The following is a 13,226-nucleotide window of genomic DNA, read 5'->3' as shown; positions in this document are numbered from 1 at the left end:
AGCGGATTGTTTATGTCCCGGGAGAGGAAAGTAGGTCAGAACGCCGCGGGCCAGGCCGGGCCGGATCGGGCCGGGCTGGGCAGGTGGGCCGGGGGCTCGGGGGACGGGCCGGAGGTGAGAGCTGGGCTTGGGGTTTGGCTGAGGGCGGGCCTGGTTGTGCGACCCAAGCGCCGTGGCCTGGCCTGGCCCTGCCCTGTCCGGCGGCCTCCTCTGCCGGGACAGCCGGGCTCGGTGCCCGCCCTCGGTGGAGCCGCTGTCTCCGCGGTCCGGGAGCCGGGCCGAGCCGAGCCGGGCCCCCCGCCGTGGTCCCCCCGCGCCGCTCGGTGCCCGGGGCTGTGCGGGTCACGCCGCAGCAGCGCCGCGGGTCCCCGGAAAGGCCTCAGGGAGCCCTGGGCCCCGCAGGGGTGAGCGGCTCTTGGTGACAGCGCTGCTGTGACAGCAGGAGCTGGACAGGGACCGACCCCTCTGCTGGCATTGCTGAGACAGCTCCGGTCCTGGGGCAGCTCCGGTCAGGCAGGACACGAGGGGCTGGAGCGTGTCTAGAGAAGGGAACAGAGGTGGGGAAGGGGCTGGAGCACTAGGAGGGGCTGAGAGAGCTGGGAAGGGGCTCAGCCTGGAGAAAAGGAGGCTCAGGGGGGACCTTGTGGCTCTGCACAGCTCCTGACATGAGGGGATAGCTGAAGGGTCGGGGTTTGCTGCCAGGGAACAGGGACAGGACAAAGAGACACGGCCCCAAGCTGTGCCAGGGGAGGATTAGGTTGGTTATTGGAAATTTCCTTCATGGGAAGGTGGTCAGGCACTGGCACAGCTGCCCAGGGCAGTGGTGGGGTCGCCATCCCTGCAGGGATTTAGAAACTGTGTGGTTGTGGCACTTGATGACATGGTTCCATGGTGGCCTTGGCAGTGCTGAGGGAATGGTTGGACTCGTTGATCCAGGAGATCTTTTCCAGCCATAACGATTCCCTGTCTGACTCTGCCGTTGGTGCTGGGACCTCTGTGCTGGCTCTAAGCCTTAGTGAGGGCCGGGGGGAGCAGGACAGCTCTTCTGGGCTGCTGTGTGTGCTCAGCAAAGCTGGAGAAGGGCTTCTACTGCTGGAATTGTCACTTCCACACCTGCCAGAGTCCTGGGTTGTTCTTCTCCTCTTGCAAGCCCTGACCCTGGAAGGGCAGAAAGGAAACTCCTGCAGCTCCAGCTGCAGAAAGAGCTGGGAGCAAGGCCTGAGGCTGCTGTGTGCCCAGACCCCCGAGTTTGCAGCCCTCCCATTGATGCCTTGTGCAGGCTGCCCTAGAACAGAGACTGGGCAGAGTTAAAGAATAAATAGGGATTTATTAGGAGGGCTCAATGGATGCACCTTGGGCAGCACAAGAGCCCAGCCAGGGCTGCACCCAATGTGAACCAAAATGGTCACAAAATGCACGACTGGGCACGGGGTCTCTCACTTTTATGAGTTCTGCTCCATTTGCATATTGGAGTTAATTGTCCAGTTACAGCTCCAGCCCATGCAGTCCCATCCTGCTTGTTTTTCTCTCTTCAACCCACATTGTTTGTGCTCTGGGGCCTGAGATTTGGATCATTTGTCCTTGATCTCAGCTAGAGAAGGAATTGTTTTGTCTCCCTACTCTGTGAAGAGAGCTCACCATCCCCTAATACAAAGTTCAGAAGTGCACACTAAAGCAGCACAGAATCTGAAAAACAGAAAAGCCAAAACTTGAGACATCACTTCCCTTCTGCCTGTTGTCCTTGAGGCAAGTTGGGACAGGTCTGTCACAACCCTGGTTTCCTTCCAGTGAGCAGGAAAGTGGTTTCTCTTCCTCTCCAAGCACTGTGAGTAGAGCCTTCCATCAGAGGGCATCTGCAGGTGGACACCCTCCCCTGGAGACAGCCAGGCTGCAGGGGCTGGGGCAGGAGCCAGGACAGCTGCTGGAGGGTCACTGGGCAGTAGGGAGGCTGTGTCTTGGAGCAGCCTGGGACAGTGGAACGTGTCCCTGCCCATGGCAGGGGGTGGAACCAGATGAGCTTGAAGGTCCTTCCCACCCAAATGATTCTGTGATTCTGACAGCCCAGAAGCTCCTCAGGCCAGGTGGGAGGTGGCTGCTGGATACAGTTCCTGCAGAGGGACAGCTGGAGCTGTCCTGGGGCCAGCTGAACCCTGGCTCAGGGAGGAGTTGACTCTGGGTGAAGAAAGAGGTTGAAGTGTGCAGAGGCTCTTCATGTGCATGGAACTTCCTTTGCTGATCTTGTGCTGTTCCCCTGGGGTGTTTGGTGACCCGGGGAGGTGACAGAAGTGTGGCAGAGGTGTGGCAGCAGTGTAACCCTGTGTTCCCTCCCCAGCCTACCTGTGTGGGGGCAGCATGGCGCGGCGCCCGCGGAGCAGCCGGGCCTGGCGCTTCGTCCTGAGCGGGGTGCGGCGCGAGGCCGACGGCCGGGCCGGCGCACGGGGCTGGGGCTACGACTCCGACGGCCAGGTAGGCTGGGCTGGGGGATCTGGGTGCCACTGGGGGCTGTCATCTCATTGCAGGGGTTCCATGCTCTTGTCTCCTTATCACAAAAGTGTCATACCTTCTGTTGCGGAAGATGAAATGGGAAAGCCTTATAAATAGGATTGTCTGGCAAAAGATTTTGAGAATATAGAAACTATAAGCGAGATTGAAATGAAAGCAAGCTTTGAGATCCCTCAGTTACTGAACAACTGGAAAACAATGGCATGGCCAGCTGAAGGTGATCCCTTTTGATGGAACAACACCCTCTGCTTGCAGGCAGGCCCAAGGGGCAGAGCAGACCCTACAGCTTGGCAGAAGGGGTCCAGAGAGGTGTTTATAGGGTTTAAAATGTAACACAGTATGGTAATGTAATGATTCTTATAGGCTGTATGTAAATGCTATAGGATTTGTATCTTGTACTAGATTGGTTAGTGAGAATTGGAATATTCAAAACAGAAGAAGATTTATTGTATTGTAATGGGAACCTCGCTCTGTTACCCTTTTTACTCTCTTACCTTTTTTACTCTGTTACACTCTTACCCTCTTACTCTCTTACCCTCTCATCCTCTCTCCCCCTCTCCTCTCTCAGGCCTGCTCCGAGCTGTGCCTGGCAGCTCCCAGCAGGGCCCTGCACCCAGGCCCTTTGCAATGAACCCCAAGTTCCATAACCTGGCTGCAGAGATCTCTCATCTCTGTCCTGACCATCCTATCCCCTGATGCTCCTATACCTTCTTAGTGTTTTCTCATGGGCATCTCCTCTGAGCACTGACTCTTTCTTCTTAAAGCAGGCAAGTGACCCCAGTTCCCTTCTCACCCAGCCACCCCACTCTTTTATAGCACTCTTCTTCCCATTGCTTACAGTGCAGCCTGTTAAAGTCAGGCCTGCTCCTAATCTTTGATAATTGGCCCAGGGGTAAGATCACTTTCTACACTATCTTTATTTTCTTTATTCTATCCCCCTACAACAGGGGCTGTTTTCCTGCCCCTGATACCCAGTCTGAACTGGCCAAAAGCAGGAAAGATTCAGTAGTGGTCAATATTGAGACTAAACTAAAAACTTTTTCAAGCATAGAATAGGTGTGTTATACAGAAAGTACATACAGCATTTTTATGTTATCGTTAGGTTGGATGTGACATCCACACCTGATCAGGGTCCAAGAAGCAAAAAGTTTTTATTTTGCTTGTTCTATAGCTTATATACTCTTAACAAAGCCTGACCTGAAGTCATTAACTACATCACAATAACTTACTGTATTCATTGGTGCAAAGCAATTAGCGTCAATATAATTGGCAAAAGTTTTACAGAAATTTAATAAGGCACATATACACATCTACTTACGCACACAGTCTAGCTTACAAATATTTTCATGTATCTTTTCTAATCTGTTTCTATGCTGATGGCCTTGTCTTCTTCTTTGCTATGGATACACCTGAAAATCATCATTTGTTATTTGTTCTATTAACTCAGCTTTGCTTGCAGGCCAGCTGTGAAGCCCCTCCATATTTTTATAATTTTTTTTTTTTGAAGCAGAGCTCTAGATAAGTGTTTGAAGTGTATCAGTTCCCTAATCAGGCTGGCTGTGATCCCTCCTGGCCTGTGAGGGGCTTGGAGTGGTGGTGGAGGTTGCAGGGCAGTGTCTTCAGACTAAAATTTCCTCACATTTCCTGCTCTGCAATGTGAACCTCACTTCTGAACCTGGTCCAGGTGTGCTGGAGATGGGAACACAGCAGGGAGAGCGAGAGTGAAACAGTGCAAGGAGTGACGGATTCACTTCTGCCATCCTTCCCTATTTTCCTAATCCTTGAGTGTGTGAGCTGAGTTCCCTGTGCAGTGGTGGGAACACAAGGAGCTGCTCCAGGAGCTTCAGAGCCACACTGAAGCCAGGAGGCTCTGCCAGGGCACAGTGTCCAAACCCAGGCACTGTGCTCCCAGAAAATGAGCAGTTTTCTGTCTCTGCAGTCATGGGACTGACAGGATTTCTAGGCAGCAGTACTTGGGAAAGTTAGAAGTTAGGAAAGACAGAACCCAAGCTCTTGGGTCTGCAGGCCAGAGCAGGCTAGGGCAGTACGTATGTAAGCCCCAGCAGTTTCAATTCCCTGTTTAAAAAAGCTGCAAGAACATGAGTTTAAAGGATTTTTGTCATTAATTGCCCCTGTCTGTGGTGGTGAATAACAAGCAGGTACCCCTGAGCAGCACATAAACCTAGAGTAACTCTGCAACCTGTGATAAAAGAATCCTTTAGGCAACCCCATAACACATGAGTGAAACTGGGCTGTGGCTCTCACGGTGTCCAGTCCAGGATCACTGTGGTCTCTTGGCACTGGGGAACAGTAAATCAGGTTTTTGTGTTTATGAAAATAAACAAAAGCCCTTTAACCCTGCCCTGTCCCTGTGGGCCTGTCTGCAGCGCTGGCCTGAGGAGCTGCAGCCATGCTGCTCACCTGGCTCCCTTTGTTCTGCCCCCTCTCCCTTCTCCTCCTGTGCCTCCCAGCCTCTTCACAGCCTCTCCAGAGCAGTGCCCAGCTCTGCTATGGCTGGAACCTGCCTGGTGAGTGCCAAAGCTTTAGCACAGAATTTCCTTCAGAATGTGTGTGTTCCAGACTTGGGCTGTCACCCTGCTGGGAGAGCTCCATGTGCCTGGCAGGCACACAACATGTACCTGTACTGCAGAGTGCTGAGAGGTCCCTGAGGCTCAGCAGGCACTATCCATGTCCCAGAGCAGGGTGATTCCATGGGCACAGCCTCTCCATGTGTGACACGAGCCTGGGGATGTCCAGCAGAGCCCTCAGGGAGCTCTCCCAGCCCAGCTGCCATGGCCAGGGTACCCAGGAGTGAGCATTCCTGTTCTGCCCAGGAGCAGTGAGCATTCCTGTTCTGCCCAGGAGCAGTGAGCGTTCCCGTTCTCCCCAGGAGCAGTGAGCGTTCCCGTTCTCCCCAGGAGCAGTGAGCATTCCTGTTCTCCCCAGGAGCAGTGAGCATTCCTGTTCTCCCCAGGAGCAGTGAGCGTTCCTGTTCTGCCCAGCAGTGAGCATTGCTGTTCTCCCCAGCAGCAGTGAGCATTGCTGTTCTCCCCAGGAGCAGTGAGCATTCCTGTTCTGCCCAGCAGCAGTGAGCATTCCTGTTCTGCCCAGCAGCAGTGAGCATTCCTGTTCTCCCCAGCAGCAGTGAGCGTTCCTGTTCTCCCCAGCAGCAGTGAGCATTCCTGTTCTCCCCAGGAGCAGTGAGCATTCCTGTTCTGCCCAGCAGCAGTGAGCATTCCTGTTCTGCCCAGCAGCAGTGAGCATTCCTGTTCTGCCCAGCAGCAGTGAGCATTCCTGTTCTCCCCAGGAGCAGTGAGCATTCCTGTTCTCCCCAGGAGCAGTGAGCATTCCTGTTCTGCGCAGCAGCAGTGAGCATTCCTGTTCTGCCCAGCAGCAGTGAGCATTCCCCTTCTGCCCAGCAGTGAGCATTCCTGTTCTGCCCAGCAGCAGTGAGCATTCCTGTTCTGCCCAGCAGCAGTGAGCATTCCTGTTCTGCCCAGCAGCAGTGAGCATTCCTGTTCTGCCCAGCAGCAGTGAGCATTCCTGTTCTGCCCAGCAGCAGTGAGCATTCCTGTTCTGCCCAGCAGCAGTGAGCATTCCTGTTCTGCCCAGCAGCAGTGAGCATTCCTGTTCTCCCCAGCAGCAGTGAGCATTCCTGTTCTCCCCAGCAGCAGTGAGCATTCCTGTTCTGCCCAGCAGCAGTGAGCATTCCTGTTCTCCCCAGGAGCAGTGAGCATTCCTGTTCTCCCCAGCAGCACAGCGACTCGGATTCGGAGCCAGAGTTCTCCTCCCTGTCTCCCTCCATCCCGAGTGCCATTCCTGTGACTGGAGAGTCCTACTGCAACTGTGAGAACCAGAGTGAAGCTCCCTACTGCTCCAGCCTGCACGCCCTGCACCGTGTCCGTGACTGCCGCTGCGGCGAGGAGGACGAGTGTAAGGGGCTGGGGATGGGGGGACAATGCGGCCTCTGCCGGGTTTTGGGGTGTCCCCAGTGAGCTGCAGCAGGTCTGGATAGCACAGTCCTGTTCAGCACAGCCTGAGTTCCCAAGCAGCTCCCAGCTGCAGGCTACCTTAGCAAGCTTAGGTGGTTATCAGCTCATTTTGTCATTTCAGCTCTTCACTTGCTGGGTGACTTAGGCAGATGCAGGGAGAGAGAGGAGAAGGCTGTGTGAGGTTCCACAGCGATGTCTTTATTGAATCTTCTGTGAAGGTTCTGAGGGACAGCTCTTCTGCTGAGCTGGGCAAAAGTAGCCCTTTATATAGGGTACAGGGGTTGTAGAAATTGTCCAATAGTAAGGGTCAAGGGAAAGTGACCTGTAGTTTTACAGAGAGATAAGCAAATGCCTGGAGGTGGGAGAGGGGCTTCTAAGGTCCAGTCATCATGACTAGGCATTTCCTATTTAGGCTGCTGAATGCCATGGTGGCATTGCAGGCCCTGGACCTGCTACAGGGGGTCCCCTGCAGTGTCCTGTTCCTGTCCCAGCATCCCTTTGTTTACATCCTGAGGCACAGGAGGATTACCAGCCCCTGCCTGCTGTCGTGTTTCAGGCTCAGGGCTGATGCTGGCACGGCATCAGCGCTCACCCCTGGGACCTGCTTTCCAATCCAGCTTAGGCCCCAGTGAAACACAGCCCTGCTTAGGGCCCTCCTGATCCCTGCAGGGGCTGGCAGGGTGCCTGGCTCAGAGCACAGGGTGGGCTTGGGCTGGGGGAGAGCCTGTGGCAGGGCAGAGCCACCCCTTGATCCCAGGAGGAGTGTGGGGAGAAGGGAGGCTCTGCCCGTGTCAGCCAAAATTTGGCCTGGTGAATGCTGACATTGGAGCACTGATCCATCCCCTGGTGGGACACTGCAGAGTAGTTCAGGCCTCAAGCAGTCCTCTGATGTGCACAGCTTAAGATTTATCCTCTTAAAGAATAAGAGAAATAGAAACAAACCCACTAACAGGCCTTCAAAACAAACATCTACCTGTGCTTTGGCTTGGGGCTCATTCCCTGAGGGTCTTTGCCCATCCTTGTCCCCTCTGTGGTTCCTCAACAGATTTTGACTGGGTGTGGGATGACCTGAACAAGTCAACGGCCACGCTGCTGACGTGTGACAACCGCAAGGTGAACTTCCACATGGAGTACAGCTGTGGCACGGCCGCCATCCGCGGCAACAAGGAGCTGGCAGAGGGCCAGCACTTCTGGGAGATCAAGATGACCTCCCCAGTGTATGGCACTGACATGGTACGTGTGGGGCACGCAGAAATGCCCAGGAGTTTGGACAGGAGCTGGCAGGATGAGGTTCCACCATGGCAGATGAGGTTTGAGGCTGTCTGGAAGTGCACAAGTCCATGGGGAGCTGATGAGATGCATCCCTGGGATCTGAGGGATTGGTGGATGAAGTGGCTTAGCCACTCTCTGTCATATTGGAGAAGCTGTGGCAGCCTGGTGAAGTTCCCAGTGACTGGAAAAGAGGAAACATAACCCCCATTTTAAGAAAGGGAAATAAGGAAGATCTAGGGAAGTACAGGCTGACCAGTGTCACCTCTGGGCCTGGCAAACATGGAGCAGATCCTTTTGGAAGCTATGCAAAGGCACATGGAAAGAGTGGATGTGATTGATGGCATCCATCATGTCTGAGGGATTCAGTGGCCTTCTGTGATGGGCTTGCAGTGTTTGTGGAGGGGGGAAGAGGAACTGATCTCATCCACCTGAACTTGAGCAAAGCATTTGTTGCTGCCTTGCATGGCATCCTTGTCTCTAACCTGGAGAGACATGGATTTGACAGAGGGACCACTTGGTGGGTATGGAATTGTCTGGATGATCACATGCAAAGAGTTGGGAGTTGACAGAGACCAGTGACGAGTGACATTGCTCGGGGGCTGGCACTGGGACCAGATGTTTCACATCTCTGCTGGGGACATGGACAGTGGGATCAGGGCACCCTTGGCCAGACTGGAGGTGACACCCAGCTGTGTGGGGAGGTGACACCTGGAGGAGAGGGATGGGGCATCCAGAGAGATCTGGACAGCCTGGAGAGGTGGGGCCATGGGAAAAAAGTTGAACAAGGCCCAAGAGCCAGTGCTGCACCTGGGTCAGGGCAATCCCAAGCACCAGTCCAGGCTGGGCAGGGATTGGAGGGAGAGCAGCCCTGGGAGAAGGACATGGAGTCTTGGAGGATAAGAAATGTGCATGGCCTGGCCATGAGGACCCAGAACCCCCCTGGACTGGGCTGAGCCCCCAGTGTGGGCAGCAGGAGGGAGGGATTCTGTCCCCTCAGCTGAGACCCCACCTGCAGAGCTGCCTTCACATCTGGGGCCCAGCACAGGAAGGACCTGGAGCTGCTGGAGAGAGTCCAGGGGATTCCATGGAGATGCCCCAGGGCTGGAGCCCCTCTGCTCTGGAGCCAGGCTGGGAGAGCTGGGGGTGCTCACCTGGAGAGGAGAAGGCTCCAGGGACACCTCAGAGCCCCTTGCAGGGCCTGAAGGGGCTCCAGGAGAGCTGGAGAGGGACTGGGGACAAGGCATGGAGGGACAGGACACAGGGAATGGCTGCCACTGCCAGAGGGCAGGGCTGGATGGGATATTGGGAATTAGGAATTGTTCCCCTGGATCCCTGGCAGTGCCCAAGGCCAGGCTGGGCAGGGCTTGGAGCACCCTGGGATGGTGGAAGGTGTCCCTGCCATGGCAGAGGTGGGATGAGATGCACTTTACAGTCCCTTAAAACTCAAACCATTCTGTGACTCTGTGAACAGGACAGGGACCCTCTCCAGCATTTTACCTGTGCCTCCTCACTTAGGAAAGGAAATCAGAGCTGGGAACCTTCAGTTCCACCCTGAAACCTCCAACTTGGCTTCACCAACCCCTCTGGGTGTTTTGGGCTGAGCCAAGAACTGGAGGTGGAATCTTGGTTGTGTCTTGTTGCTTGAAAAGACACTGAGCTTGTGTTCTGCTTTGTCTGGCAGATGGTGGGGATTGGGACGTCGGACGTGAACCTGGACAAGTACCGGCACACCTTCTGCAGCCTGCTGGGCAAGGACGAGGACAGCTGGGGCCTCTCCTACACAGGTAACACGGCCAGGGTGGCTGGGTGGGCAGCAGTGGCACAGGAGGTGCCACCAGGCCTGTGAATCCCTTTGTTAAGGACACCAGAGCAGCTGCTGGCAGCTCGCAGCCCTTGGAGCATCTCTCCTGGCCCACTGTCACAGACATCTTTTATGAAAAATCCTTTCCTTAGGGTTTTTTCTCCTGAGAAGCTGAGAGGCCTCAGAAACAAAATGTAAACATTGATTATCTGCTGCTGTGGTATGCAACAGGTGCATCTGGGATTGGTCTCATGTGGTTGTTTCTAATTAATGCCCAATCACAGTCCAGCTGTCTGGACTGTCTTGGTCAGTCACAAGCTTTTGTTATCATTCTTTTTCTATTCTTAGCCAGCCTTCTGATGAAATCCTTTCTTCCATTCTTTTAGTATAGCTTTAATATAATATATATCATAAAGTAATAAATCAGCCTTCTGAAACATGGAGTTAACATTCTCATTTCTTCCCTCATCCTAAGACCCCTGTGAACACCATCACAGCCCACTTTTTGCAGAGCCCTTAGACCTGGTGTGGGGCCCTGCCAGGGCACCAGGGTACTACTGTCACATCAGCACTTTGGGGTTTCAGTGCTGCTCCCTGTGCTCTGGAGTTGTAAAACCTCAGTTTTGCCTTTCCACCAGCCACCCTGGGATGGGAGGGCGGGGGTCAGAAATGCAGGGATGTTTTTGGCACTGAGCGAGGCTGTACCAGCAGCATGGGAGTTGGGATGAATTTCTGGAGTGCAGGTTTTCCATTTTTTTGGGTGTGTTTTCAGGACTGCTGCACCACAAGGGGGACAAAACAAACTTCTCCTCGAGGTTTGGCCAAGGCTCCATTATTGGGGTGCATTTGGACACGTGGCACGGGACACTCACGTTCTTCAAGAACCGCAAGTGCATAGGTGAGAGCCAGGGATGGGGTGGGAGCAACTCGAGTCTGGCTGCAGCAGAAAACACTGGGAAAGCAGAAGACCAGGGTGTGAAGCGAGTGGGAGGAAGATCACGTTTGTTGTTGAATAGATGGGGATTTTGGAAAGCTTTTCCCAACAGCTTTGCAGTTAATGGGTTTGGGGTAGGTGGGAGGGGGGAGATCCCTGTGTCTAAGCTAACATGCCCTCCCTGGTGCTGTGCCCTGGCAGGGGTGGCAGCCACAAAGCTGCAGAACAAGAAGTTTTACCCCATGGTGTGCTCGACGGCGGCCAAGAGCAGCATGAAGGTGATCCGGTCCTGCGCCAGCCGCACGTCCCTGCAGTACCTGTGCTGCTTCCGCCTGCGCCAGCTCCTGCCCGACTACGTGGACACGCTGGAGGTGCTGCCCCTGCCCCCAGGACTCAAGCAGGTGCTGCACAACAAACTGGGCTGGGTCTTGAGCATGAACTATAGCACGTCGAAGCCTTCCTCCTCCTCATCCTCGGGGAGTGACTCGGACAGCTCGTGCGGCTCGGATGCGGAGGCCTGCCAAAGGAAGAGGTGCAGGAGGACATAATGGCTCTGCACAGCACGTGGGGTTTGTTGTGTTGTCTGCAAGGGCCAGTCGAGCCTGATGCACCTCTTCCTTCTGGGGACATCCATTTCTACCTGTTGGCAAGGATTTCTCCAGCGCTGTGCAAATCTTTGGCCTCATCATCCATCACAGGCATTTAGAGGAGCTGCTGGCTCCAAGAGATGCCAGCTCTGACACAAGAAATTTGTGGTGAAATATCTGAGCTTCATCTCCTGACTTGCTATGGAAGCCAGCACCTCTTCCCAAAGGATCTCTCTTCTCCCTGTTGGCACAGACAACATTTAAGAAACTGGACTTGATGACAGGAGTTGGACTTGATAATCTTCATGGCTCCCTTCCCACTCAGGATGGTCAGGCAGTCTCCTGGTTGGAGTGTGCTGGATTCCAGTCAGATACAGACCTGACTCCCTGAGACACAATCCCAGCCCGTCCTCTCCTCTCTGTGTGTGTAGGTTTGGTGTCTGCCATGCCCTCGTCCTGCTCTGGGGCACGATGGAGCAGCAGCTGCAGGGAAAGGGCCCCCAGAGTCCCTGCTGGGAGCAGGTACAGGAGCTGAGCTGTGGCTGCTGTTCCTCGAGCCCCTGGGGACTTTTAATTGCTTTGCATGTTGGTTTCTGCTGCTTCTCCTCTGTCCAAGACTGTGTTAAACTGTACTAATAAATGTAGAAGCTGTCTGTTGTTCCTCTTGGGGCCCTTGAAGGCAGGAGGCTGCAGGTGCTTGTCAAAAATAGCCTGGGCAGCAGCGTGGAGGGGAGGTTTTGGGTGCAGCAGTTGTGTGTCAGAGCTGGAGGAGGTGAAGGCAGCAGAGGTGCCCTTGTCTCTGCCCTGTGCAGGGCTCTTGTGCTTCCCACTGAAGCAGAAGCCTGGCTGGGTGGTGTTCAGTGCAGCCAGGCTGGTGCCTTTGGCAGTGCACTGGAAGGGAGGCTGCAGAGTTTAGAGTGCCTGTCCTCTGGCAGGTGACTCTGGGAAAACCACCCCAAACCCCCACCCCAGAGCCTGGCAATCAGAGCAGCCCCTCCAAGCCTTTGTGGTCCTGCTGAGGGGAAATGCTGGATTAGGATCTGGACAAGTGCCTCATTGTGCTGTGGCCTCATGCCACTGCCAGGGAATGGGCTCTCTGCTCCCACAGGGCTGGTGCCAACCCAGGCCAGTCCCTGCAGGGCCTGTGGTCAGCCCAGGGGGCTTTTCCCCAGCCTTTGAGCTCTCCTCTGGTGGACTGAGGGGTCAGGGCTGGGCTGGTGCTGTCAGCCTTGCAAAGGGCACTGCAAAGTGGAACAGGGCTGAGGTATGGATGGGAAATGGCTTTTAACCAGTTCTCTCTGTGGGTTTCCTTCCCTCATGTTCCAGCTGCTGCCTTTTCCTCTGCTCCCATCACAGATCCCCACAGCCCAGGTAAAGCTTCTTGCACCGTGTGCACTTCCCTGCTTAGCTCATCCCCAATCCTGAAGCAAAGCTGGCTCTTGCTGCTCTGGGGCCAGGCTTTGAATGAGAACTGTACTGCAGTAGGTCAGGCTCTGTCCATGCCCTGTTGTGGTGCTGCAGCCAGAACAAGCTGCCTGCTTTTGCTCTTCCCCAGAACTGACTCCAGCAGCAGCTGCAGGCAGAGCAGGGAGGGACTTGGTTTGGAGGGGCTCTCCTGCAGCACTGGTTTCTCCAGGGCTGTAGGAACAAGTGCAGGGGTTCTGTGTCACTGTGGAAAACCCCAGTGAGCAATCCCAAACCTCAGCAGGCACTGGGGGACCCCTAACCGACCCCCATCCTTGCTGTGGCTGTTTCTGGGTAATAATGGAGCTTTGGGAAAAGAGAATCCCATCCTAACCCACCATTTCCCGTGGATTTTCTGGAGCTTACTCAGCATTTTCTCGTGTTGGGAGTTCAGTGAACAATCCGCCCTGCCCTGAGCTGTGTTCCCCCAAGGAAGTGGCTCCTCTCCTCTCAGCTGGTTTTGACAGTTGGCAGATGTTTTCCAAAGTGACTCAAACAGGACCTACATGTCCCCGGAAGCCACAGCAGGATCTACAGAAACAGATCCCACAAAGAGCCAGAGCAGGACATGGAAGGTCAGGATAAACACTGAAGAAAATATGTGGCTTGTGCAGCACCTCAGCTGCAAGGACAGAGCTACACCAGCCCCTGTTCCAGCATTCCTCAGCTCTCCC

The 13,226-nt window shown here is 54.7% G+C and overlaps 1 protein-coding gene across 3 annotated transcripts; it reads left to right on the top strand.

Moving 5' to 3' along the window:
* The first annotated feature begins 19 nt into the window (after positions 1-19).
* Positions 20-11,741, top strand: SPSB3 (splA/ryanodine receptor domain and SOCS box containing 3). 3 transcript variants are annotated; one of them, XM_066561235.1, is made up of 7 exons: positions 20-83; positions 2,333-2,466; positions 6,258-6,435; positions 7,540-7,727; positions 9,448-9,550; positions 10,340-10,465; positions 10,703-11,741. In XM_066561235.1, exons 2-7 carry the CDS (start codon positions 2,353-2,355, stop codon positions 11,047-11,049), a joined length of 1,056 nt encoding a protein of 351 aa, XP_066417332.1. In that variant the 5' UTR covers positions 20-83; positions 2,333-2,352; the 3' UTR covers positions 11,050-11,741. The 3 variants fall into 3 exon arrangements, with proteins under 3 accessions (XP_066417332.1, XP_066417330.1, XP_066417331.1); XM_066561233.1 differs by having other exon boundaries at positions 6,255-6,435; XM_066561234.1 differs by lacking the exon at positions 20-83 and having other exon boundaries at positions 2,081-2,466; positions 6,255-6,435.
* The last annotated feature ends 1,485 nt before the right edge of the window (positions 11,742-13,226 follow it).

The sequence above is a fragment of the Molothrus aeneus genome, chromosome 16 (genome assembly GCF_037042795.1).
Source record: "Molothrus aeneus isolate 106 chromosome 16, BPBGC_Maene_1.0, whole genome shotgun sequence".
NCBI lineage: Eukaryota > Metazoa > Chordata > Aves > Passeriformes > Icteridae > Molothrus > Molothrus aeneus.
This window is presented reverse-complemented; position numbering and strand designations above follow the sequence as displayed.